The following is a 26,710-nucleotide window of genomic DNA, read 5'->3' as shown; positions in this document are numbered from 1 at the left end:
TTCTATGACCCCCTTTATATCCTGTGAGGGGGTCTTTTGGAATGGTGAGGGATTGTTTGTAAGGCTGTTCTAACCTTCTCCTCCCCAGTCTGGGTCAGGCCCACTGATTGCATGTGCCCTGTTCCTTGTGGCCTGGCCCAGAACTGGATATGTCCCAGGTGATGGGAGTAGGTGGGGGAAGAAGGTATGGGAAATAGTAGCTTAGAGCAATATGTAGGTCTTGTGTTAGCTTGGGGTTGTGTCCTAAGAACTCAAACCAGCTCTGAAAAGGAGGAGATTTTATTGAGGTGATGCCTGTGGGATTCAAGCCTATGATTGTACCAGTTTAGGGCCTGGGCATTCAGCAGGGATGGGACACAGGCATTGGAAAGCCCTTTGCCAGACAGATGATGTATAATGACATTTGTTATTGTTTCTTGTCTGTCTTTTGTCTCTCCACCACTTTTCCCTTTCTTTTCTTTCTCTCCTTGGTTCTCAATTCTATCTACTTCATCCCCAATTCTACTCTCCTTTCCCTTTCCTCTCCAATCTATCCCCATTCCCTATTCCTATTTTCTCTCTTATCCTGTACTGCTTGTCCACTCAATTTCCTTCTTCCTGACTCCTTTCTACTTCCCACCTGCCTGTTCATCCTATTTTCTTTCTCTTGTCCCTCTCTCTATCCCATTTTCATACCCTGTCCTTGTCTTCTCGTATTGTTCCTTTCTCTTCAATTTTTCCCCTGTACCCTATCCTGTATTTGTCCCTTTCTTCTTTATGCCCCGTGTCTTTTAGGGATTTGACCCATTCCGATTCGGAGTCCTCCCTCCACATGAGTGATCGCCAGCGTGTGACTCCGAAGCCTCCTCCTATGGTCCGTGCTGCAGATGAGGCTCTCAATGCCATGACTTCCAATGGCAGCCACCGGCTGATTGAGGGGGTCCACCCAGGGTCTCTGGTGGATAAACTGCCTGACAGCCCTGCCCAGGCCAAGAAGGCTCTCTTGGCACTGAACCATGGGCTAGACAAGGCCCACAGCCTGATTGAGCTGAGCTCTTCAGCCCCAGCTAGTGGCTCTACACCTTTGGATTCTTCCCATTCTCACAGTGCCAGTTCCCCAGACCCAGACACACCATCCCCACCTGGGGACAACCGAGCCCTGCAGGCCAGCCGAAATACTCGCATTCCCCACCTGGCTGGCAAGAAGGCCATGGCTGAGGAGGATAATGGCTCCATCGGCGAGGAGACAGACTCCAGCCCAGGCCGGAAGAAGTTTCCCCTCAAACTCTTTAAGAAGCCTCTTAAGAAGTAGGCAGGATGGGGGTAGCAGTGGTGGGACAGCTTGTCCTTCCCTGAGTCTTCTGCCTCCCATCCCCCCTCGCCCCTTGCCTCCAAGATACCTGGCCCCTAGAGTGGGGCATGGGAGGGTCTGACCCAGGGCCTGGGCACTGTACATACCCACCCCACCCCCCATCCTTGGGTATTTCAACATTATTTATTAACTGACCACCATGGCCTGCCTGCCCTGCCTTCCTTCCAACCAGGGGCTGCTGCTGTCACTCCCTCTCCAATTCAGTGCATGTCTTAGTTGCAGCTCCCTCTTTCCCCCTCACCTCCCAGCTCCGGCTCTGAGGTCCAGCTTCTTCCTCTGCTATCCCAGTTTTGAGGTTTGGTTTATTGTTTCTCTCCATCTCTTGCTTTCAGGCTCCTCCCTCCACCCCACTCCCCAACTTCCCCTATCAGCTGCAGGGAAAATAGGAGGAGTAACTTCTGACACCTGTGCCTCAGATCCATTCCACCCCACCCATAATAGTTCTGTCTGCTAAGACTGGGGTCTAGGGTGTAATCTTTGGGGTTTGTTCTTTGGGAGTGTGGTGGGCCAGAGGGAACCTTAGCGTAGAGCTCACTCGGGCCTCCAGAGGTACTTGGGAAATTGGGTTGTGAAACCAATTCCCAGAGAACAAGTCACTGGAGAGTTTTGAAAAGAGGCCAGGCTAGGGGGATGGATTGGGAGAGACTTCTCTTAGTTGGAGGATGAGTGGGTGACAGAGCTATGGGTTACAAGGCAGTTATCTTTCCTCTCTTCCCCCACCACACCTGCCACCCGCTTCCCCCTGCTGCCCCACTCTGCAGGAGGGTTTGTCTCTAAGAGGTGCTGCCCTAATGCTCCCTACAATCTGTACTCCTGGGGCTCAGGAAAATTGGCTCCCCTGGCCATGGGAGCCACAGCCATGATACCGGGTTCCAATGGGGGGCCCTAGAGATGTTGGGTAAGGATGTTGTAGCATTTGAGCCAAACAACAAATAGTTTAAAAGTGAAAAAAGAAATTCCTGAATTTCCCAAGTGCCTGCACCACATACTCCCCTTGTCAGACCCCATTGTCATGTTACTTTATAACCTGGTCCAGAGGCTCCAAAAGGACACAGCCAGTTTGAGGAAGGGGTGGCTAAGGAAGATGGTGTAGATGAAGGTGGCTGTATTACCACTCCCCTCACCCTCTTTCCAGCCTCTAAACAACTCCCTCCCTTTACTGTTTTTGCTATGGCTGTAAAGGTATTGTCCCTCTGCCCTATTCCCTGCCATGCCTCTACCCTGGGATCCTATATTGGGCCTGAGGTGAGGGCAACTGGGGCTGGTCTTAGGAGGGTGCTAGGCAGCAGACTGCCTTGTACCCCCTGAACCCCCTCACATGGATTTTTCTGTGTCATTTGATAAGACTCTTGAAGTCCAATAAAGCATGTAGGCAATTTTAACCTCTGCTGGCTTTGACTCTCATTGTGTGCTCTGGGCTCTCTGTGGCATAGCAGACAGGGGATGAAGAAGGCACTGTTCCTTCTCTGCCAAGAGGAAATGAAACTCAAATGCACATACCCGAAAGTTCTCTGCATAGGGTTACCAGATAAAATACAGGATTCCCAGTCAAATTTGAATTCCAGATAAACAACAAATGATTTTTTTAGAATAATTAAGTCCCTTGCAGTATTTGGGATACACTTACTATTTTGATTTGCTAAATTTGGCAACCCTATCTCTGGGTCATCTTGAGCCCTACTATCTTAGAGCTTTACCTATCTTCCTATGACCTTTAGTAGAGCTACTTCATAGGGATCTTGGTTCACATCTGAAGGGAAGTGAGGAACCAATGAAAGGTTTTAGGGACGGGAGGCCACAGATGTCATAAAGATCAGTTTGTGTAGTCCAAATCAGAAACTTGTACATCAGTCTTGTGTATTAGGCTTCTCATTGGTCTTACTCCCCACATTTAGTCTCCAAGTTCTAACCATTCTGTCCCCAAAAGGTGACAATCACCATATTGCTGACCCTGTGTCTGTCACTGTCCACTGCAGAGCTCTAAAAGTAAATGGGTCATGGTCCCGCCATGCTTAAAACTTTCCCAGGGCTCCCTTCTCCATCAGTATAAAATCCGAATGCTTTTGGCCTCAACCCTATTGAGGGCCAGTGTTCTGGTCTGCTTTATAACCCTGGGGCTCTCAACTGCTACCATAATATGGGGTCCCCCTCTTTCAGGTGCCTCATCCTACCTTCCCTAGGAACATATGAGCTGGCATGAGCAATTATGAATATATCTAAGATTATAAAATGGAGCTTTAACCCCACCCTCTGCTCTGCAGACCCTCCAGGCTGCGATTGACAGCTGAGCCCCAGGGGTCTTGCCAAACAGAGGGCCTCAAGAAAGCCTGACTGCCCCCAAACAGTGTTGCATTTCTGTTAATAAGTCAGGACAGGGATGAATGACCTGAGTATTTTAAAGGACCAGGTCAGGTGTTTCCTGAGGCCAGGCTCAGACATTTCAATGGATGGGCCTATTTCCTGACCCAGGCTCTTGATTTGACGCAATGGTCCACTCCATTTGGATTTATGCTTTCAATTGGGATTATCAGCCTATATGTTTTTCTTTCTTGTACAAACTGTGTTTCGGGATTCTGTTCAAATTCCTTGTCAAGACAGATGGTTGCTCTTAAGATAGGTAATCAAAAGGAAAATGAGATAGAAATACGGGACTGGTGGTTTGATGGGTTGAGCCCTCTACCATAGGTTTTACCCTTGGGAAGACGGTTGCTGCAAAGGAGAGGCTAGGCCTCCCTATAATTATGACTAACAGCCTCCTCCCGAATGCCTCTTTGTTGCTCAGATGTGGCCCTCTCTCTCTGGCTAAGCCAACTTGAAAGGTGAAATCACTGCCCTCCCCCCTACGTGGGATCAGACACCCAGGGGAGTGAATCTCCCTGGCAACGTGGAATATGACTCCCGGGGAGGAATGTAGACCTGGCATCGTGGGACGGAAAACATCTTCTTGACCAAAAGGGGGATGTGAAAGGAAATGAAATAAGCTTCAGTAGCAGAGAGATTCCAAAAGGAGCCGAGAGGTCGCTCTGTTGGGCACTCTTACGCACAATTTAGACAACCCTTTTTAGGTTCTAAAGAATTGGGGTAGCTGGTGGTGGATACCTGAAACTATCAAACTACAACCCAGAACCCATGAATCTCGAAGACAGTTGTATAAAAATGTAGCTTATGAGGGGTGACAGTGGGATTGGGAAAACCATAAGGACCACTCTCCACGTTGCCTAGTTTATGGATGGATGAGTAGAAAAATAGGGGAAGGAAACAAACAAACAAACAGACAAAGGTACCCAGTGTTTTTTTTTACTTCAATTGCTCTTTTTCACTTTAATTATTATTCTTATTATTTGTGTGTGTGTGCTAATGAAGGTGTCAGGGATTGATTTAGGTGATGAATGTACAACTATGTAATGGTACTGTGAACAATTGAATGTACAATTTGTTTTGTATGACTGCGTGGTATGTGAATATATCTCAATAAAAAAAAAGAAATGGGACTGTCTTCACTAATGGAATAAAAATAAAAATAAAAATAAAAATAAAAATAAAAGAAAAACAAAACAAAACAAAACAAAACAAAAAAGTAATGGTCACTAAAAAAAGAAAAAAGTGTTTCAAATGCTTGAGTTTTGGTAGCAATTTCCCAAACGCTTGAACGCGTTTTGATTTCGTGCCTACTCGCTGGCCGGAGGGGTGGGGCCGGCCAGGAGGGTTCTGCGTGTTACGTCAGGGCTCCGGGGGCCTGCGTATTCGCTTTGCCCACACTCAACATGGCGGTGGGAGAACAGCGTTCCTTTCGGGCATGCCCGCACTCAATGAGGTCGCGGGAGACGCTCAGACTCTTGGGCCCTGCCCATACTCAACATGGCGGCTACCGTTGGCAGTGCCGAGCAACGTCATTCGACCTCGGTCGCGCCGCTTTGTGCGTCACGAGTGGCGGGAGCGGGAAGGTGATTCAGATAGTCGCTCCGCTGTTCTAGTGAGGAAAGTGCAGTCGGGCCACAGATCCAGTCCCTGCAGGTTCTGAGTTCCTGTTCTGGAGCCTCTGGATCCCACCCCTTCACCGTCTGCCAACTTCGCGATCCCGCCGGCGCCGACTCTAACCCCTCAGCACCTCAGCCACTAGCCGTGATGCATGTGATCAAGAGAGGTGAGAGGCCGGGGAGGGGGCGACGGGGTGGTGAGAAAAGCGGGGAAGGGGACGCGAGGTGCTGCCTCTGGAGCCGTTACCCACCCTTGCCTGCTGCAGCCGCTTCCCGCCCTTCCCGCCGGCTCTTCCCGCCTTGTCAGGCTGTTTGGCCTTCTGTCTTCCGTCAGTCTGCTCCCCATCCTCCCTTCGGGTTTTCAGTCTGCACTCCCTTGGCTTTGCCCCCCCTCCATATTTCAAGAGACTAATGCCTTTTCTCTATCGAGTACTTATTGTGTGTGCTGAGCACTTTACCAGCATTACTTTATTCCTCACCTCGAGCCTCTGAGGTAGGAATTACTAGCTCCACTTAACAGGTGAAGAAATTGAAGCTCAGAGAGATGTTAGGGAACTGGCCCAAAGTCACTCTGTTAGTAGTGAGGCCAGGGTTAGGGTTTGAATCCATAGTTGACAACAGTTTTACCCGAAAGGTTTGCTTGAAAACCTTGGGGTTGGTGAGCTGGCCTAGACACTTGGGGGCTCTAGAAAGAAGGGACTCTGCAGTTACCTGAGCTTGCTGGGTGCGTATAGGTAGGAGTGTGGGGTGGAAAAAGCAGATCCCTGACACAGTCAACTCCTTAGAGTTTGCTTTTGTGAGAGATTGTGTGTTACTATTTGTCCCAGGGGTAGTCCAGCGGAGAGTTTGGGATAGGGACCAGCTGTCTTTCCCCCTGATGAGAAGAGATACTGAATCACAGAAGGGTGGCCAAGACATCTGACAGGCTGGGGACTGTGAAGAGCCCCATGATTCTTTCTCAACAGTTATTTCCCACTGGACTTGCCGAGCACCTCCTTTGTGCCGGGTCCTTTGCTTGGCTGTGTGAGATAAGAGGAGACAGTCCCTGTCTTAGGAAAAGGTTTAATAAAGTTAAAGAAACAAGAACAACACTCACTTAGAGAACCATATGAGACAGGTATGAACAAGTTTTGAGTTGAATCTACTTGCCTCTGTTGAAGCAATCAAATTATTTCAAAAATGCAGTCACTCAGTAAATACTGGCTGACTGAATGTTTCTGCTTTGTCTGTTAGTCTTTGAGTGTTTCAAAGATGGGGACTTTTTGCCTGCACTTAGCACGGAATCTGCTATGAACAGGTAGGTGCTCAAAGAGTAAATGTGTTGAAATGTAGGAAATGATGAGTAGGTTATGTCTAAGTTGGTTTAACTACAGCCAAGAGATGGAGAAGTGAATAGTGGCAGCCCTTCTTTCTGTTTTTAGTGCCCTGAGAAAACCATTCTCTGAATTTCTCTAGGTTCCCCATTTAGCTGATGAGACTAAAGACCAAAATACATAGTGCACCTTTGCTGGTCCATTCCTGTGAGTAAGAGATAAACATCCAGTTTTTTTAGACCTTTAGAAAGGAATATGGGAGAAATTTGAGGATGGTCTTGTGATAAGTTTGTAACAAAGATGAAATAAAAACTTGTGAAATTAGATTATTGGAGTAGGTAACACCTCTGTGTTGAATGTTTAAACTTTTGGTCTACTTTGGAATAATGTAGTTTCAAAAGCAGTATACCTACACTGAGCTTTAAAAGGCAGGGCTTGCTTTGTTTCTCATTCCTTCAGTGAGATAATTTGATCCAGATGGTTCACTGCTCTGGCTCCTGCCAAGGTGTAGCATTCAGCTTCTGTTATGTTTTGGTTCAGCAAGGCCTGTTAATATACAAAATTATACTTAGATTTATTTTTTAATGTGATTAGGTTTTTGTTTTGTTTTTGCTTTTATTTTGGCATGTCAATGTAGTGGCAGGCTAATTCCTATGGCTTTTGTTAATGTTAATGTAATTATTCAGTCTACAAGTACATACTGAATCTGCTGGTATCTTGCCAAGTACTGTGAGGGAAATAACAGAGAGAGAAGGCAGCTCCATCTTCATAGAATTAACAGTTGTTAGGGAGATAGGAAGAATCCATGTGAAAATTGTTAGATAACAGAAGGAAATAGTAGGTGAGTTTTTCTCATCTGTTATTTTGAGCTATTTTTCCTAATGGGATGTTATTATCCCTCAAGGAGATCAAGGTTAAAAAAAAATAAACATTGAAAACCATTGCAATAAATGACAAAGTAGCTGACTGAATTGTAAAATGGGCCTTGGAATTTTGTAATCCAGAGTAAGAAATAAATTTTATATCTTGGCTGAGTACCCTCACATGTATATATGTGTATATACATAAAACTGAAACAAGTTTATGAAACAATACCTTCTAAAGCATCCATTTGTGCTCTGATAGCAATCTCTTCTATTCCAGATCCTTTCTCTCTCCCTTCCTCCTTCCTAATGTTGTTTGAAGCCTACTTTATTATTTTACAACTGTGTGATGGATACTATGCTGGGCACTGGGATTACAGTAGTGAGTAGGCAAATGTGGTTCCTGCTTTTAAAAATCATATAATCAATTGGGAAAGATAAACAAAAAAGTACTTATAAAATATAATAAATCCTCTGACAGGTAAAATACAGGCTATGGAAGCCCACTTATTCAATATTAGAAAACATTTATTCAGCTCCTACTTTGTGCAAGGAACTGTTTTAGGTGCTGGAGATTCAACAGTGAACAAAGCAGGCTAGATCCCTTTTTCCATGGAGTTTACATTCTGGCATGAGTGGGACTGGTAAGTGTACACAAGAAACAAGTAAACACATATAAAAATCAGCTAATTTCAGATAGTGATTAGTGAGATAATGATAGTAAAATGGTGATGTGGTAAAGAATGACGGAGAGGATAAGGTTGGACTGGGTAGGCAGGGAAGCCTTTTCGGAGGAGCTGACTTGAGCTGAGTCCTGAGTAATACTAAGAACTAGCTTTGTAAAGATGTGTGGCGTGAACATTCCAGGCAGAGGGAATAGCAAGTTTGTAGCCTGTAGAAGAGATTTGGTCTTACAGGATTAGCAAGCCTTCCTGAAAAGAGAAGAATTAAAAAAGACAGTTTATAACCAAAAAGGAAATCAATTAGTGTTCTAGAGGAGTTGTGAGGAAGAAGTCAGTGTGAGGTAAAGTGGTTGGAGAAGGTTTCATGGAGGTGGTGAGACGTGGAGGGTGAATAGGATTTGGATGTATGGGAAGGTGTAACGGACTTTTAGGCAGACTAAGGTACAAGCAAAGTTGGAAATGTGGGAATTAGGGGCCCTAGAGGGACTTAAGATATAGTGGAAATAGTAGGATAGGTGGGATGGGGCCAAATTAAGGAATGCCTTAAGAGAAGAAGATAATGAGTAACAAAGATTAGGAAAATGATAAAATCATCATCTGGGTTGAAAAATCAACCCAGTGGAATGATAGGCTAGAGAACAATGGGTCAGTGGACATATAGACCTTTTTAGTCTGCCTCCCCTTTTCCATTGTGGGTTGAGACAATTGCCATTGTACTTTTTGTTAGTTTCCTGATTGACATCAGAGGTCTAGGCAGCAAATGTTGCTTTGTGGTCACCTGTCTGCTTAGTTAGCAAGTTGGTAGAGCACTGGGGCTCAGTCTCTATGTGGGCCAGTTAATGTACTGTATTCCAGAGTTAAACACTGCAACTCTAAGATTGGTTAGAAAAAGGAGATAACCGTGGTGTTCAGGCAGAGGAAGGCTATTTTAGTATTAGTATATCAGTGTAGGAGAAAAAGTAACTTGTCCTACTGATGATGGATTAGTAGTGTTGTCTTAACTGTTTATTCAATCCTCATGAAACGTTTGAGAACTTAATTTGTGCCAGGCAATGAGACAGATTTTGAGAATTCAGATGTGAATGAGAAGACCAAATATAAACGTATTTAGCAAGCTGCCTTTTAGTTACTAATTACAAACTATTGTAGGAGCACAGAGGAAACAGAAATGAAATCAGCTCAACATTTATTTAGTGCCTGTTATTCATCAGATACTGTGATCAATGTTTTCCCATTACGGGCAGCTTTATTTTTAATTAAATATTCGTTGTAACTATATCAAATTTATTACAGCAAAATCACTTTTAATATTATCTCGTTTGATTATCACCAGAAACCAGTAAGGTAAGTAGACTAGGTATAATTATCCCCATTCTATAAATGAAGTTGAATGTATCCACTATTCCTGGTAAGAATAAATAAATAAAGATTTGATTAAGAATAGTAGGACTTTTTGTCTGGAAGGACAAAGAGGAATATGATCTAAGTCCAAAAATCATGAAAGGACCTATTAAAGGTGTACATTATTTCCTTATATGCTCAAAATATTAAAACTAAGAGGATACATCTGGAAGATTGTCTTGAATTACAAATAGAAATACTTCTTTAAATGGTATGGAGTAAATTCACAACTGTTAATTATCCTAGGAGGGTATGCAAGTCAAATTTATCATAAAGATGTTGGAATAGAGACAAATTTATAACTCATTTAGCAATCAATAAATATTTGAGTAGCTATTATGTACCAGGACTTGTGCACATAATATTATGTGCACAAAGAATACATTGGTAAATAAAACATGCAAAATCTATTTCCTTTTGTAAGTTATATTCTAGTGGGTGGGGAGGAGTCACACAACAAATACATAAGTAAAATATATAGTATGGCAGGAGCTGATATGCGCTATGGAGAAAAATAAGGCAAAGAAAAGGCAGGTGGAATAATAAGAGCAGGTTGTGTTTTGGGCATTGCAATTTAAAATATGGTAATGAAGGAAGGCCTCATTGAGAAGGTAACATTGAGCAAAGACCTCAAAGAGGTGTGGATAGCAGGGAGACCAGGGTTGCCAGAGTAGAGTAAGTAAGGAGGGTGGAAGAGTAGAAGGAAATGAAGTTGTTGGGAAGAAGGGCCATAGGCAGGTTGTACAGGGTCCTGTGAACTATTTTAAGGAGTTTTACTTTTAATCTGAAGAAGATGGGAAGCTACTTTTGAGGTTTTGAGGAGGGTAATGACATGATTTTGACTTAAGATTTAAATGATAACTCTGGTTGCTGTGTGGAGAATACTTTAAAAGCAGACTAGGGGGAAACAGATCACTGGAAAGTTATTGCAAGAATCCATCTAATTTATAAGGTAAAGGAAGAGAAGACTTTCCATTTAGAATCCCTAATTTTTGAAGATGGAATCAGAGAACATAAAAATCTCTTGATGAATCTTTTTGGGGTCTGAATCTTTTATTTATGAAGTAGCATTTTATGCTGGTCAATTTAAAAAATTCACACTTTTTTCCATTTTGAATCTTTGACATTGCCATCTTAATAAGTGCTAACATGAATTGCATGGTTTCATTCTTCAGATGGCCGCCAAGAGCGGGTCATGTTTGACAAAATCACGTCTCGAATCCAGAAGCTTTGCTATGGACTCAATATGGACTTTGTTGATCCTGTAAGTAAATATGGTTTATATCTTGGGTTCCTTTCTTCATGTGATTCTTTTTACTTCTCTCATACCTTTGGCCCTTCACTCACCCCCTGATATATAATTTGGTTTGCTAGTCTGGCTACAACCTTGCATATAAAATGTGAGTTCATTGCTTAAAACTTTTTCTTAATTTTGGTTTTGTCCTGTGCATTCTCACTTTTGAGAGAATTTTGAATGTGAGCTAAATAGAAAACTTGACATTAACATTTCAAATCAGAGATTTCCTTGAGTGAATTGTCTTATTCATAAGTGGAAAAGTCTATAGTAAAGTTTGTTTGGGAACTGTGTTCATTTTGGTAGGGATTGATTTGAAATTTGCTTTTTTATTATCTAGATAGAAGAATGCATTTAAGTAATATTGGGGTAATGTTTAAATTAAGGAGAACAAACTGTCATGAAGCAAGTTGCTCTTCTCTTTTCCTTATCCTTTGCAATTTCTCTACTCCAAAACCTGAATACCTCTTAGCTTGACTGCTGTTTTTAGTAGTTGTTAAGTATCCTCCTGGCCTTCCTCTACTCTTGTGCTCTTCAGGTCTGTCTTCCACATGGCTTCCAGAATGATCTTTCAAAAATGCAAATCTCCAAGAACCCCTTTCCAAACCCACATATATTGCCACAGCGTTATTTAGGTATTTTATTAATACTGTGGTAGCGCCTGTGTACACCTCTATACCGTTAATCACCATAATCTGAAAATTAATTGTTTGTCTTTTTCCTCCTCTAGAATTAAGGTTGGGCTGAATCTTTTTCTTATGATATTGACAGTGCATGGCATGTATATAGATCCTTGATAAATGTTGAAGTGATGAAAGTAAGCTTTGTTCAAGAGAAAATAATTTTATACAACTTTAAAATATGCTCATTACATATTATTCTTTTACATTTAGGTCTTGTAGACAAAAATTGAAATAGGAGAATGTTAGAGTTGGCATGAACTTGAGAGATCATCCTATTTCATCTTCCTTGTTTTATAGATAAGAAAGGTCCAAAGTGAGAAGAGGGCTGATTTGGGGCAAGTTAGTGGGAGTATAGCGGGAGTCTCTTGTTTCCTGAATATTCTGTTTCCTCATTCTGCCTCTTCGTCGCATTTCAGAGTGTGGAGGTGCTTCTTGGGGTAGATTCGGTTGAAAAAGTCTGTATGCTATTAGAGCTGGCACAGTTTGAGTGCAGATGTCATTTTAGCTGTGTTGTGATTACTTCCCATGTAGTACCAAAAACTGTTTAGAAGACCTCATTATTCTTTTTCTAAGCACAGCTTATCTGCTGGATTTGGGAAGAAAGTGATCAGGAGCAATTTGGGCTTAGCTATAATGCAATTAGAATATATTACAAACTAGTATTTACTTTTTCTCTGAATATATATATATATATATATATATATATATATATATATATATTTTGGGAGGTGGGTTTTAGTCAACTTGGAAATGCATCCATTTTTGCTTTATGCTGTTTTTTTCTTTTATCAAAAGATTCAGTTAACACACACGTACAGCTTAGAATTTGTTTCTCTTAAAAATGTATGGTATTAAAAAACAAAACACTAATGAGCATGGGGTTTCTTTTTAGGGTGATGCAAATGCTCTAAAATTGATTATGGTGACAGTTGAAAAAATCTGTGAGTGCACTAAAAACTATTTAATTGTATATTTTAAATAGGTGAATTGTATGGTACGTGAAAAAAATGCATGGTATTAACTTGTGCATTATGTGTTTTAAAATTGTAATCTCTTCTAATGTGGTCTTGAAAACAGTGAAATGCAATGTGTTTGAATGGGATTTGGAGCTAGAAAACTTAGACAATAATATACCTTGGGCAAGTCCCAGTAACCTGAGCCTTAGGTTCCTTATGTAAAATGCTAATATTAATAATACCCATCTCACAAAGGTGATTGTGAAATGTCAGAGAAAATTATGAAAGTTAGGACAGCTTGTAATTTATGAAATGCTAAAAAAAAGAGTAGTCATTAAAAATTACTTGATAACTTAGACCCAACTCTATTTATAACTTCATCTTCTTTAATTGGAATAATAAAAGTTTGATATCTTTCCTTCCTTCTACTTGTCCCTAGGTGGAATTGGGAAAAAGTGGGTAAGTATGTAGCTGGAGCCCTCATCACAAAGGAAGAATTTGAGTGAAAGTTGGGGAAATACTTATGGCATCATTGGTCTGTTTTCAGTGCTTTCCACATCTTTTTCTTGACTACCTTTTTTTTTTTTTTAAAGTGATGCTTCTTCCTTATACAATACATGTGGTATGTGTTTTCTGGCAGCTGGGTTTGTTTGTGAATTCTCATTTCTATATTTTTCACAGCCCACTTTTCTGAAAGATAATTTCTCAGAAAAGTGGTTTTCTATTTTATGATATAAATTTGATCATTTTTTAATTGCCTTTTTAAATGAAGCTATTGGCTCTTGGGAAAGCACAAGTAATTCTTGGTTTTGTTTTGTAGGCTCAGATCACCATGAAAGTAATCCAGGGCTTATACAGTGGGGTTACCACTGTGGAACTAGACACTTTGGCTGCTGAAACAGCTGCGACCTTGACTACTAAGCACCCTGACTATGCCATCCTGGCAGCAAGGATTGCTGTCTCTAACTTGCACAAAGAAACAAAGAAAGTGTTCAGTGGTGAGTCTGGGGTAAAAAGGTTAGGAAGAATATAGTATTCTTGGAAAATTTATGAGACTAGAAAGAAACTTTGAATGTCAATAGAAAAGTTACATTTTGTTTAAAATAGCAAATTTTGCAAGTTGGGGGCAGAGAAAGGACTAGAACTTCCTATTTCTCCATGTTGCTGGCTTGCTGCATGAAAGGATCAGTGCATCCTTGATCCTTCCCTTTTTTGTTTTTTGGGGGAAAAAATCCTGTCTTTAGGCAACTGGTAGTGGTGGTTGGAAAAAGGAATGATATTTGTCAATAAATTCTGGCTTGAACAACAAAATGTAACAGTTGATTGCTTGTCACCCTTAGCAAGCACTTCGTTCCATCAGTCTCATTTTACATCTCAGGGAATGTGGGCCAAAGAAGGTTAAATAATTTATTCAATTTATATGAAGCCATTTTGTAGACTAGCTGAGTTTAGAAATCTTTTGGCTTTGAATTCTAGGCCTATTATGTATAAAATAGATAAAATAGATCACAATCATTTTCTCCTCCCTCTTCAGTAAATTTATTGTAAAGAGTCAGTTCTCCTGAAAATGATCTATACATTCAATTCAATCCCAATCAAAACTCCAGCATTGTGTCTAAATTTTATATGTAAATGCAAAGGGGCAAGAACTGCTGCAATGTCTTTTTTTTTTTTTTTTTAATCTTCATTTTATTGAGATATATTCACATACCACGCAGCCATACAAAACAAATCATACATTCGATTCTTCACATTACCATTACATAGTTTACATTCATCACCTAAATCAATCCCTGACACCTTCATTAGCACAGACACAAAAATAACAAGAATAATAATTAAAGTGAAAAAGAGCAATTGAAATAAAAAAGAACACTAGGTACCTTTGTCTGTTTGTTTGTTTCCTTCCCCTATTTTTCTACTCATCCATCCATAAACTAGACAAAGGGGAGTGTGGTCCTTATGGCTTTCCCAATCTCATTGTCACCCCTCATAAGCTACATTTTTATACAATTGTCTTCGAGATTCATGGATTCTGGGTTGTAGTTTGATAGTTTCAGGTATCCACCACCAGCTACCCCAATTCTTTAGAATGTAAAAAGGGTTGTCTAAATTGTGCGTAAGAGTGCCCACCAGAGTGACCTCTCGGCCCCTTTTGGAATCTCTCTACCACTGAAGTTTATTTCATCTCCTTTCACATCCCCCTTTTGGTCAAGAAGATGTTCTCCGTCCCACGATGCCAGGTCTACATTCCTCCCCGGGAGTCATATTCCACGTTGCCAGGGAGATTCACTCCCCTGGGTGTCTGATCCCACGTAGAGGGGAGGGCAGTGATTTCACCTTTCAAGTTGGCTTAGGTAGAGAGAGAGGGCCACATCTGAGCAACAGAGAGGCATTCGGGAGGACGCTCTTAGGCACAATTATAGGGAGGCCTAGCCTCTCCTTTGCAGTCTTCCCAAGGGTAAATCCTGTGGTAGACAGCTCAACCCATCAAACCACCAGTCCCCTATGTCTGTGGTCATGTTAGCAACCATCGAGGTGGGGTAGGCCAATACCCCTGCATTCTCCACAGGCTCCTCAAGGGGGCTCTACATATTTTTTTCCTTGTTTTTTTTTTTTTTAAATCAACTGTATTGAAAAATAAAAAAATGAAAAATAATAATTTAAAAAAACATACAATAAAAGAACATTTCAAAGAGGCCATACCAAGGGATTAAGAAAAAGACAACTAACCTAAGATAACTGCTTTACTTCTAGCATGTTCTTACTCTACCCCAAGAAAGTTACCTAATATAGCAACATTTCTGTGAACCTGGTTCCTACTATACCCATCAGAAATTAACAGACCATAATCATTCCTGGGCATCCCCAGAACATTAAATAGCATATCTGTTCTTCTTGGATTACTGTTCCCCCTTCCTTAATTGCTCTCTATTGCTAGTTCCCCTACATTCGACATTATAAACCATTCGTTTTACATTTTTCAAAGTTCACATTAGTGGTAGCATATAATATTTCTCTTTCTGTGCCTGGCTTATTTCGCTCAGCATTATGTCTTCAAGGTTCATCCATGTTGTCATATGTTTCACGAGGTTGTTCCTTCTTACTGGCGTGTAGTATTCCATCGTGTGTATATACCACATTTTATTTATCCACTCATCTGTTGAAGGACATTTGGGTTGTTTCCATTTCTTGGCAATTGTGAATAATGCTGCTATGAACATTGGCGTGCAGATATCTGTTCGTGTCACTGCTTTCCGATCTTCCGAGTATATACCGAGAAGTGCAATCGCTGGATCGAATGGTAACTTTATTTCTAGTTTTCTAAGAAACTGCCAGACTGACTTCCAGAGTGGCTGAACCATTATACAGTCCCACCAACAATGAATAAGAGTTCCAATTTCTCCACATCCCCTCCAGCATCTGTAGTTTCCTGTTTGTTTAATGGCAGCCATTCTAATCGGTGTTAGATGGTATCTCATTGTGGTCTTAATTTGCATCTCTAATAGCTAGTGAAGCCGAACATTTTTTCATGTGTTTCTTGGCCATTTGTATTTCCTCTTCAGAGAACTGTCTTTTCATATCTTTTGCCCATTTTATAATTGGGCTGTCTGTACTATTGTCATTGAGTTGTAGGATTTCTTTATATATGCAAGATATCAGTCTTTTGTCAGATACGTGGTTTCCAAAAATTTTTTCCCATTGAGTTGGCTGCCTCTTTACCTTTTTGAGAAATTCCTTTGAGGTGCAGAAACTTCTAAGCTTGAGGAGTTCCCATTTATCTATTTTTTCTTTTGTTGCTTGTGCTTTGGGTGTAAAGTCTAGGAAGTGGCCGCCTAACACAAGGTCTTGAAGATGTTTTCCTACATTATCTTCTAGGAGTTTTATGGTACTTTCTTTTATATTGAGGTCTTTCGTCCATTTTGAGTTAATTTTTGTGTAGGGTGTGAGGTAGGGGTCCTCTTTCATTCTTTTGGATATGGATATCCAACTCTCCCAGCCCCATTTGTTGAATAGACCATTATGACTCAGTTCAGTGACTTTGGGGGCCTTATCAAAGATCAGTCGGCCATAGATCTGAGGGTCTATCTCTGAATTCTCAACTCGATTCCATTGATCTATATGTCTATCTTTGTGCCAGTACCATGCTGTTTTGACAACTGTGGCTTTATAATAAGCTTCAAAGTCAGGCAGTGTAAGTCCTCCCACTTCGTTTTTCTTTTTTAGAGTGTCTTTAGCAATTCGAGGCATCTTCCCTTTCCAAATAAATTTGATAACTAGCTTTTCCAAGTCTGCAAAGTAGGTTGTTGGAATTTTGATTGGGATTGCATTGAATCTGTAGATGAGTTTGGGTAGAATTGACATCTTAATGACATTTAGCCTTCCTATCCATGAACATGGAATATTTTTCCATCTTTTAAGGTCCACTTCTATTTCTTTTAGTAGAGTTACGTAGTTTTCTTTGTATAGGTCTTTTACATCTTTGGTTAAGTTTATTCCTAGGTACTTGATTTTTTTAGTTGCTATTGAAAATGGTATCTTTTTCTTGAGTGTCTCTTCAGTTTGTTCATTTCTAGCATATAGAAACATTACTGACTTATGTGCATTAATCTTGTATCCTGCTACTTTGCTAAATTTGTTTATTAGCTCTAGTAGCTGTATCGTCGATTTCTCAGGGTTTTCCAGATATAAGATCGTATCATCTACAAACAATGACAGTTTTACTTCTTCTTTTCCAATTTGGATGCCTTTTATTTCTTTGTCTTGCCGGATTGCCCTGGCTAGCACTTCCAGCACAATGTTGAATAACAGTGGTGACAGTGGACATCCTTGTCTTGTTCCTGATCTTAGAGGGAAGGCTTTCAGTCTCTCACCATTGAGTACTGTGCTGGCTGTGGGTTTTTCATATACGCTCTTTATCATATTGAGGAAGTTTCCTTCAATTCCTACCTTTTGAAGTGTTTTTATCAAAAAGGGATGTTGGATTTTGTCAAATGCTTTTTCAACATCTATTGAGATGATCAATTGATTTTTCCCTTTTGACTTGTTAATGTGTTGTAATACATTGATTTTCTTATGTTGAACCATCCTTGCATGCCTGGAATGAACCCCACTTGGTCATGGTGTATGATTTTTTTAATGTGTCTTTGGATTCGATTTGCAAGTATTTTGTTGAGGATTTTTGCATCTATATTCATTAGGGAGATTGGCCGGTAGTTTTCCTTTTTTGTAGCATCTTTGCCTGGTTTTGGTATTAGATTGATGTTAGCTTCATAAAATGAGTTGGGTAGTATTCCATTTTCTTCAATGTTTTGAAAGAGTTTGAGTAAGATTGGTGTCAGTTCTTTCTGGAAAGTTTGGTAGAATTCCCCTGTGAAGCCATCTGGCCCTGGGCATTTATTTGTGGGAAGATTTTTGATGACTGATTGGATCTCTTTGCTTGTGATGGGTTGATTGAGGTCTTCTGTGTCTTCTCTGGTCAGTCTAGGTTGTTCATATGTTTCCAGGAAATTGTCCATTTCCTCTACATTATCCAGTTTGTTGCCATACAGTTGTTCATAGTATCCTCTTACAATTTTTTTAATTTCTTCAGGATCTGCAGTTATGTCACCTTTTTCATTCATTATTTTGTTTATATGGGTCTTGTCTCTTTTTGATTTTGTCAGTCTAGCTAGGGGCTTGTCAATCTTGTTGATCTTCTCAAAGAACCAACTTTTGGTGATATTTATCCTCTCTATTGTTTTTTTGTTCTCTATGTCATTTATTTCTGCTTCAATCCTTGTTATTTCTTTTCTTCTACTTGGTTTAGGATTGGTTTGCTGTTCATTTTCTAGCTTCTTCAGTTGATCCATTAGTTCTTTGATTTTGGCTCTTTCTTCCTTTTTAATATATGCGTTTAGTGCTATAAATTTCCCCCTCAGCACTGCTTTTGCTGCATCCCATATGTTTTGGTATGTTGTGTTCTCATTTTCATTCGTCTCTATATATTTAGCAATTTCTCTTGCTATTTCTTCTTTAACCCACTGATTGTTTAGGAGTGTGTTGTTTAACCTCCAGGTATTTGTGAATTTTGTAAGTCTCTGATGGTTATTGACTTCTAATTGTATTCCATTGTGGTCAGAGAATGTGCTTTGAATAATTTCAGTCTTTTTAAATTTACTGAGGCTTGTTTTATGTCCCAGCATATGATCTATTCTGGAGAAAGTTCCATGAGCACTAGAAAAGTATGTGTATCCTGGTGATTTGGGATGTAATGTTCTGTATATGTCTGTTAAATCTAATTCATTTATCAGATTGTTTAGGTTTTCAATTTCCTTATTGGTCCTCTGTCTGGTTGATCTATCTATAGGAGAGAGTGATGTGTTGAAGTCTCCCACAATTATTGTGGAAACATCAATTGCTTCCTTTAGTTTTGCCAGTGTTTCTCTCATGTATTTTGTGGCACCTTGATTGGGTGCATAGACATTTACGATTGTTATTTCTTCTTGTTGAATTGCCCCTTTTATTAGTATGTAGTGGCCTTCTTTGTCTCTCAAAGCATCTCTGCATTTAAAGTCTATTTTATATGAAATTAATATTGCTACACCTGCTTTCTTTTGGCTGTAGCTTGCATGAAATATTTTTTTCCATCCTTTCACTTTCAATTTCTTTGTGTCCCTGTGTCTAAGGTGAGTCTCTTGTATGCAACATATTGATGGTTCATTTTTTTTTTGATCCATTCTGCGAATCTATATCTTTTAATTGGGGAGTTTAATCCATTTGCATTCAAGGTTATAACCGTGAAGGCATTTCTTGAATCAGCCATCTTATCCTTTGGTTTATGTTTGTCATATACATTTTTCCCCTCTCTCTATTAATATCCTTTATTGTACCCATACCGAATCTCTTTAGTACTGAACCTTTCTCCAGGTCTCTCTGTCCTTTCTTTGTTTCTCTGTCTGTAGGGCTCCCTTTAGTATCTCCAGTAGGGCAGGTCTCTTTTTAGCAAATTCTCTCAGCATTTGTTTGTCTGTGAAAAATTTAAGCTCTCCCTCAAATTTGAAGGAGAGCTTTGCTGGATAAAGTATTCTTGGTTGGAAATTTTTCTCACTCAGAATTTTAAATATATCGTGCCACTGCCTTCTCGCCTCCATGGTGGCCGCTGAGTAGTCACTACTTAGTCTTATGCTGTTTCCTTTGTATGTGGTGAATTGCTTTTCTCTTGCTGCTTTCAGAACTTGCTCCTTCTCTTCCGTGTTTGACAGTGTGATCAGAATATGTCTCGGAGTGGGTTTATTTGGATTTATTCTATTTGGAGTTCGCTGAGCATTTATGATTTGTGTATTTATGTTGTTTAGAAGATTTGGGAAGTTTTCCCCAACAATTTCTTTGAATAGTCTTCCTAGACCTTTACCCTTTTCTTCCCCTTCTGGGACACCAATGAGTCTTATATTCGGACGTTTCATATTATCTATCATATCCCTGAGGTCCATTTCGATTTTTTCAATTTTTTTCCCCATTCTTTCTTTTATGCTTTCATTTTCCGTTCTGTCATCTTCCAGGTCACTGATTCGTTGTTCAGCTTCCTCTAGTCTTGTACTATGAGTGTCCAGAATCTTTTTAATTTGGTCAACAGTTTGTTTAATTTCTATAAGCTCATCTATTTTTTTATTTAGTCTTGCAATGTCTTCTTTATGCTCTTCTAGGGTCTTCTTGATCTCCTTTGTATTCTGTACTGTGGTCTCATTGTTCATCTTTAGTTCTTTGAGTAGCTGCTCTAGGTGGTGTGTCTCCTCTGATTTGATTTGGGTGCTTGGGCTTGGGTTATCCATATCGTCTGTTTTTTTCATATGCTTTATAATTTTCTGTTGTTTTTGGCCTCTTGGCATTTGCTGAACTTGATAGGGTTCTTTTAGAATGTGTAGACGAATTGAATTCCTTATCTCTAATTTATCATATCTACAGCTTCGTGGAGTACACTTTCTCTAACTAACCAGCAGGTGGCGTCCACGAGCCACCTGTTCTCCACAAGCCCGTTCTCCCCTGCTTTGCCTTTGTGGTGAGTGGGGGAGTGAGTCTTGTGGGGTCCAATTGGTGTACCAAGCTTGCGTGTGTAGTTGGTGTTGCCCGCCCTGTATATGGGGCGTGTTTCTGGGCAGTCAGGGAGGGGGGGGTGGCTCTAACAATGAAATCTCCCCGGTGATCCTGGAGTTTTAAAGCTGCTGCAATAGTCTAATCCTTCAGTTCAGTCCTGCCACAGTTTGTCTCTGCCACTGACCCACAAGTCCTTGGTATTGGTGTATAGCTCCTGAGACTTGCAAGTGGGTCCCTCTTCCAGGCCGTGCACCCCCTGGTCCTCTGTTGAGGGATGACTGTGCTATGTCACAGGTGAGTGCCGTGCCCCCAGGGCGGTTCTGGGCTGCTGGGCTGTGTAGGGAGGCTCCCAGTCTGCTGTAATGATGGCTGAATGAGGCTTTGTTAATTCACACTGCTCCACCTTCCCAACTCTGGGACAATCAGCTGAGGTTGCAGGGAAGGCTAATGTCCACGCCCAGTTTTGTGGAGTGTGCCTATTATTTGAAGCACTTCCGTCACACTGGGTTGTCTGGGGCAGCTCTGCGCTATGGGGCTGGCGATGGGCAGGAGTGTTTCCTGTCCACCAGGATGACGGCTGTGAGCGGACACCCCCCTTTTCTTGGGAAGTTGTGGTGTTTAGTGAAATTTCTCAGCCACTGGATTATTGCGTTTTGTCTCAGAGCCCTCTTAGTTCTGCTCTTGTCTTGACCTGCCCAAATTGCAAGTCTTTGAAGCTTTCTGTATTGGGCTTTTTAGAGTAATTGTTTTAGAAAAAGAAAAACGGATTAAAAAAAAAAAAAAGGGCCCTCCTCACAGATCTAATGGGTTATTGAAATGCTAAGAGACAAAGCAATTAGGGCCATTAAGGAAAGGTCCACAGGGCAGAGATATCAGCTTTTCTTCGGGATTTGCATATGAGCCTGAGGGCCTGAGCTCTGCCCTTCCCCTTTCTATGTTCACCAGAACTCCAAAAATTCTCCGCTTTTATTTTCGAGTTTTTCGTGCTGTTTTTTTCTGTGTCTGTCTCCTCTCTGCTGGGCTGGCTGCTCTCAGATTCTCTGGTGTCTGGTCTCAGTCTATCTATGGTTGGAGTTTGGATCAGTAGAATGAGTTTCCGATAAGAGCTGCCACTGCAGTTCTCCCTTCTTCCTGGAGCTGACAGCCCCTTCTCCCACGGGACTGAGCCTGGCAGGGAGGGGCGCGGGTCCCCTGGCCGCAAAAGCTTACAGATTTCGCTGATCTCAGCAGTTCGACGTTTTCATGAGTGTTGTATGAAGTATGCCCGAAGTCAGATTGCTCTGTGGTGTCCAGTCCACGCAGTTCCTGGCTTTCTACCTACTTTCCTGGAGGAGTAACTAAAACATGCAGCTCACCATTCCGCCATCTTGCCCTGCCTCCTCTGCAATGTCTTGAAGGAGAGTAAAGTGAAAGGGCTTACTAAATGTGCTTTTATGGAAGTGAAATGCCTGGGATTACAGCTACTGAGCTTAATGTTGAGTTTCTGTAATGTTAGTATCAAGTATATTGGTGAGAAGAGATGATAATTTCCACATTTGCTTATTTTTAACTAGCAGTTCTCAGTGGAGGGTGGGTATCAGAGTCATCTGATTCTTTTTTTTCAAATTACAAGAGCTTATGCTTAGTCTTAACTCTGGAAGATCATTTCCTTAAGTGAGGCATTATTATATGTTTATTTGACGTACATATTTTTATTGACCATCTTCTGTGCTAGACTCTGAGGTGAGTTGGGATGGAAATAAGGGTTGAGAACCACTGTTTTAAACTGTTACCTGAAGATTGAATTAGGAGTTAGGTAGTTTTGTATGATTTTCACTTTTTATGTCTTCAGATGTGATGGAAGACCTCTCCAACTATATTAATCCTCATAACGGCAGACACTCGCCCATGGTGGCCAAGTCGACATTGGATATTGTTTTGGCCAATAAAGATGTATGTATAATGCTTTTCTAGTGAAAAGGTTTTTTTTTTTGTTTTGAAGTATTATGTACATTTAAAAAAATTTAAACAGTACAAAGGAAATAAGGTGAAAAATAATTCTCTCTCCCGTTCTGAATCCTAGTTATCCTGTCTAAGCAATATTTTATCATTTTAAAATATATTCTTCCAGAGCTCTACTGTATGTGTGTATGTGTGCATGTGTATGTATACATATATATTTTTTCTTTTAGTGGTAACATATTGAGCATTTTAAAACTGGCTTCATTTTTCTGTATACTTGCTGATGCTTTTTTGTTAAGAGATTTTAAGAGATTGTTCTGTATCAGCATTTATGAACTTATAGCATAACATTCCATTTTATGTATAATAGTATCACTGTACATATATGTAAGCATACTTCTAGGGGTGAACATTTACATTGTTTTCCATTTATTGCTGTAGTGAATATCCTTGTATGGTGGGTATTTTGTACATAGTTGAGTATATCTGTAAGATAAATCCCTCAAGTGTAATTGCTGAGCCAGAGAGTATGTGCATTCAAAATTTAATGGGCATTGCCAAACTGGCTCCCAAAAAGGTTGCTTAGACTGAATTTTAAAAGATCTTACTCAGCTACTTAAAAATTATCCACTTGTGTTCCAACAACTTTCTTAACTGGGTCTCAGAGTATAGAAGGGAAAGGATAGAAAGGATCCAATTAGCTCCGTTACAGACAGGATTTATTTACCTTGAATATCTGCAAAGATTAGAAGCCAGTTTTAATATTAGGTAATAGAGTGATTAGTTGACTGCCTCTTGAAATATGTATCTGATGCCAGAGATACTAAGAAAATTGAGTTGTTTGTGTGTTGTTTTATGTACAATCTTGAAGATAGATTAAAGACAAAAATAACAAGTATAGCAAAACCTGTGTCTAAAAGATAAAATAATGATAGTCAGATACTTCATTTCTCCACTATTCATTACTAGGCCCCTACCTGCCTTTGACAATAAAAATGCCCTTTAAAAATGTAAGAGAAAGGTGAAGCAGGGTTTGGTGTAGATTTTTCTATTTCTTGGACATGGGTCATTATGTAGAAATACTTGTAGTATTTTAAAACTGGCTTCATTTTTCTCTATCCAAAATGATTACTTGTACCCAGTTGTTTTTATTTTCCTCTAAATGGCTTTATATCCAAAAAAAAATTGTAACATTAACTAAATCTGCTGTAAAACTTGCTGTCACAGTAGTTTGTTTAAAAACTTTTAAAGGATCATATGCTCTAAAGAGACTTAGAATTATTGTAACCCTTCCTTCTGTCACTGTTTATCATATGTATTGTTATGTGTAGTTTAAACTGGGATAAATTTTAAAATAAAAATATGTATCAGTAAGTGTGTGGTACCAATACTTGTGACTCAGCAGCCAATCCAAAAACACATTAAGGATGAGGATATTGTCCGTTTTATGCTTGTGTTCTTTCCCTCTTTCATTTGAGATGTACTATAAATGTAATAGGGAAATTTTGGAAAATAACATTTAATCACACAACTCATATTTTTATGTTCTCTCCTAGTCTAATGTGCATGTTTTAAAGCCTAATTAGAATATTCAACTTATATACTTTGTCTTAATATTAGATATGGATTTCTATTCTATAGCAATAATACTTAGTGTTATTTTTTTTGCATTTTATATCTATTTTAGTTCTTGAGCCATGGCTCATGGATATCAGGTTTTATGAAAAGAATCTAGTTGAAAATAGATCTTCTAATAATTTTAATTATTGGTTCTTTTCTTTATGTATCAGCGCCTGAATTCTGCCATTATTTATGACCGAGACTTCTCTTATAACTACTTTGGCTTTAAGGTAAATAATGAGTTTCAAATAAGTGAGAATTTCTCCTTAAATCATGAAATACAGGTTTTAGTTTATATTTTAGTAAATCAGTTATAAAGACAGTGAGTTATTGGGAGTTCTGATGGAACTGGGGGATTAGTGGGATTAGGATTTTGGTGGTGGTTTGAATTAAGACAAAGAAAGCATATCTATTTGTAGTTTTTCAATTTCCCAAATGTTTCTTCTGGATTATCTGAGGAAATATGCAGATAGATAATTTGCTAGAATTGTTCCATATTATTCTGCTGTTTGTGAATCATCTATTTATTGAATCCCTACTATGTACAAAGTGTTTCCTATGTGCTTTTATGTTGATAGACAGTATAGTGTAATGATAGAGCATGAATGTTGGTGTGACACCATCTGGGTTCAAATCCGTGCCCTTTCACTTACTAGCAAGGTATTTAACTTCTCTGTACTTTAGTTTCTTCATCTTTAGAATATGAATAATAAAATTTCATAGGGTTATTTTGAAAATTAAATGTGTGTGTGTGTGGCTTAGATTAGTGCTTAGCCTGTTGTAAGCATGTTATAAGTGTTAGCCATTAAAATGATGATGATGATGATGATGATGACAATGACGACAATGACTATACCTTCTGTTATTAATGTGTATAGAGCTGCTTTTTCTGGAAATTTTCATGCAGTCTTTTCCAAAACAAAACAGCCAAGTGAAAATGTTCCAAACTGAATAATAGTAATAGTAAATAAATATTTTTTTCACTTAAAATTATATAAAAGCTGAAAATATTTAAATAGATTGTCTTACTGTGTTTGATATATCCACTGTGTTTTTTAAAACTGTGCTCTGAAAAGTTTTTGGTTGCTTTGCTTTTTGTAGACACTGGAGCGGTCCTATTTGTTGAAGATCAATGGAAAAGGTAAAAATGTACATGCTTGATATCATATTTTCTATTCTATTGAATAGAGAGGTTTGAGCTATTAGCCTTATCATTTCTGTTTAAAATCTAATATAACATTTTGAACTTTACATTTAGTTTATGAACAGTTGCTGTCCTTTATTGGTTTAAAGTTTTTCTAATTTTCTTTTGGTATTCCTTTTTTTGATTCAAGTATGTGTTTCAGTCTAGTTTTTCTGATATGTTCCATAATGTGAAAACTCCTCTTTTGTTTATAGTGGCTGAACGACCACAACATATGTTGATGAGGGTATCTGTGGGGATCCACAAAGAAGACATTGATGCTGCTATTGAAACATACAACTTACTCTCTGAGAAGTGGTTTACTCATGCCTCTCCCACTCTTTTCAATGCTGGCACCAACCGCCCTCAACTTTCTAGGTATGTGTCATCTATAGTTGTTTTCTAATGTTCTTGAAATGGTTTTCACTATGGAAATGAACCTTGACCTGAAGAGACTAGGCAGTTCATCACATACTGTATAAGGTAATTCAATAACATCTATTAATTGCCTGCTCTGATTAATGAGATTTGCATTTTGGAAAGATCTCTAGCTGCAATGTGGTAATTGTATCAGAGAGGCAAATGCCGATAATTAAAATGTTCTAAAATTGATTATGGTGATGGTTGCACAACTCTGTGAATATATTTAAAAGCTGTTGAACTGTACACTTTAAATCGGTGAATTGTATGGTATGTGAATTATATCTCAATAATGCTGTTAAGAAAAAAGTAAATGCTGAGAACTAATTAGGGGACTAGTTTAGTATTCTTTATAAGAGATTATGGTAGTTCAGATGAGGTGATGACAGTAGAGCTTGAGAGAGGTAAATGGTTAATCTGTTTAGGAGGTTAAAGAGGATTTTTTGATGGTTTGGATATGGATCTAGGGTGGTTCCTGGGTTTATGGTAGGGTAACAGGATTAATGGTAATGCCATTCATTAAGAAAGGGAACAATGGAAGAGTCTACAAATGTGTAAAATAATATAATATGCCATTTCCAATGGGGGCTTTTCCCAGGAATTCAAGGTTATGCTAACATCAAAAAATGTGTTAATGTAATTCATTGCATTGATATGGTGTACAATTTAATACTATTTCATAATAAAAAACTTGAGCAAAATAGATACAGAAAAATAACTTCCTTAATTTGTTAAAGGATATCTACTGAAAACTTAGCTCTGTCGCCTCTTCTATTCAACATAGCCAACATCATAAGATAAGGAAGAGAAACAAAAATTTGGAAATGAGGGAACAAAATTGTAACGATTCACAGAGGGTATGATTGTTTATGTAGAAAATATCAGAGAACCTACAGACAAATGATTAAGATTCCAAAGAGGTTTCAGCAAAGTATTTGCATATAAAATCAAT

The 26,710-nt window shown here is 39.4% G+C and overlaps 2 protein-coding genes across 5 annotated transcripts in view; both read left to right on the top strand.

Annotated features, from left to right (window-relative positions):
* Positions 1-2,737, top strand: part of STIM1 (stromal interaction molecule 1) — a 232,889-nt gene extending 230,152 nt beyond the window's left edge. For 2 of the 4 annotated variants that reach the window (XM_037840482.1, XM_037840483.1), the window contains one exon: positions 775-2,737. In XM_037840482.1, the coding sequence (XP_037696410.1) occupies positions 775-1,291 (517 nt within the window). In that variant the 3' untranslated portion in view covers positions 1,292-2,737. The remainder of the gene's footprint in view (positions 1-774) is intronic. The other 2 variants (XM_037840484.1, XM_037840485.1) reach the window with 1 other exon arrangement.
* Positions 2,738-5,279: 2,542 nt separating this feature from the next.
* Positions 5,280-26,710, top strand: part of RRM1 (ribonucleotide reductase catalytic subunit M1) — a 54,702-nt gene continuing 33,271 nt past the window's right edge. Inside the window, exons 1-7 of the mRNA XM_037840481.1 lie at positions 5,280-5,495; positions 10,764-10,852; positions 13,342-13,519; positions 22,426-22,526; positions 24,326-24,385; positions 25,257-25,296; positions 25,554-25,716. Coding sequence (XP_037696409.1) covers positions 5,477-5,495; positions 10,764-10,852; positions 13,342-13,519; positions 22,426-22,526; positions 24,326-24,385; positions 25,257-25,296; positions 25,554-25,716 — 650 coding nt within the window. The 5' untranslated portion in view covers positions 5,280-5,476. The remainder of the gene's footprint in view (positions 5,496-10,763; positions 10,853-13,341; positions 13,520-22,425; positions 22,527-24,325; positions 24,386-25,256; positions 25,297-25,553; positions 25,717-26,710) is intronic.

This window comes from Choloepus didactylus, chromosome 6, assembly GCF_015220235.1.
Source record: "Choloepus didactylus isolate mChoDid1 chromosome 6, mChoDid1.pri, whole genome shotgun sequence".
Lineage (NCBI taxonomy): Eukaryota > Metazoa > Chordata > Mammalia > Pilosa > Megalonychidae > Choloepus > Choloepus didactylus.
The sequence above is the reverse complement of the archived record's forward strand: the minus strand, read 5'-3'. Positions and strand labels throughout refer to the sequence as shown.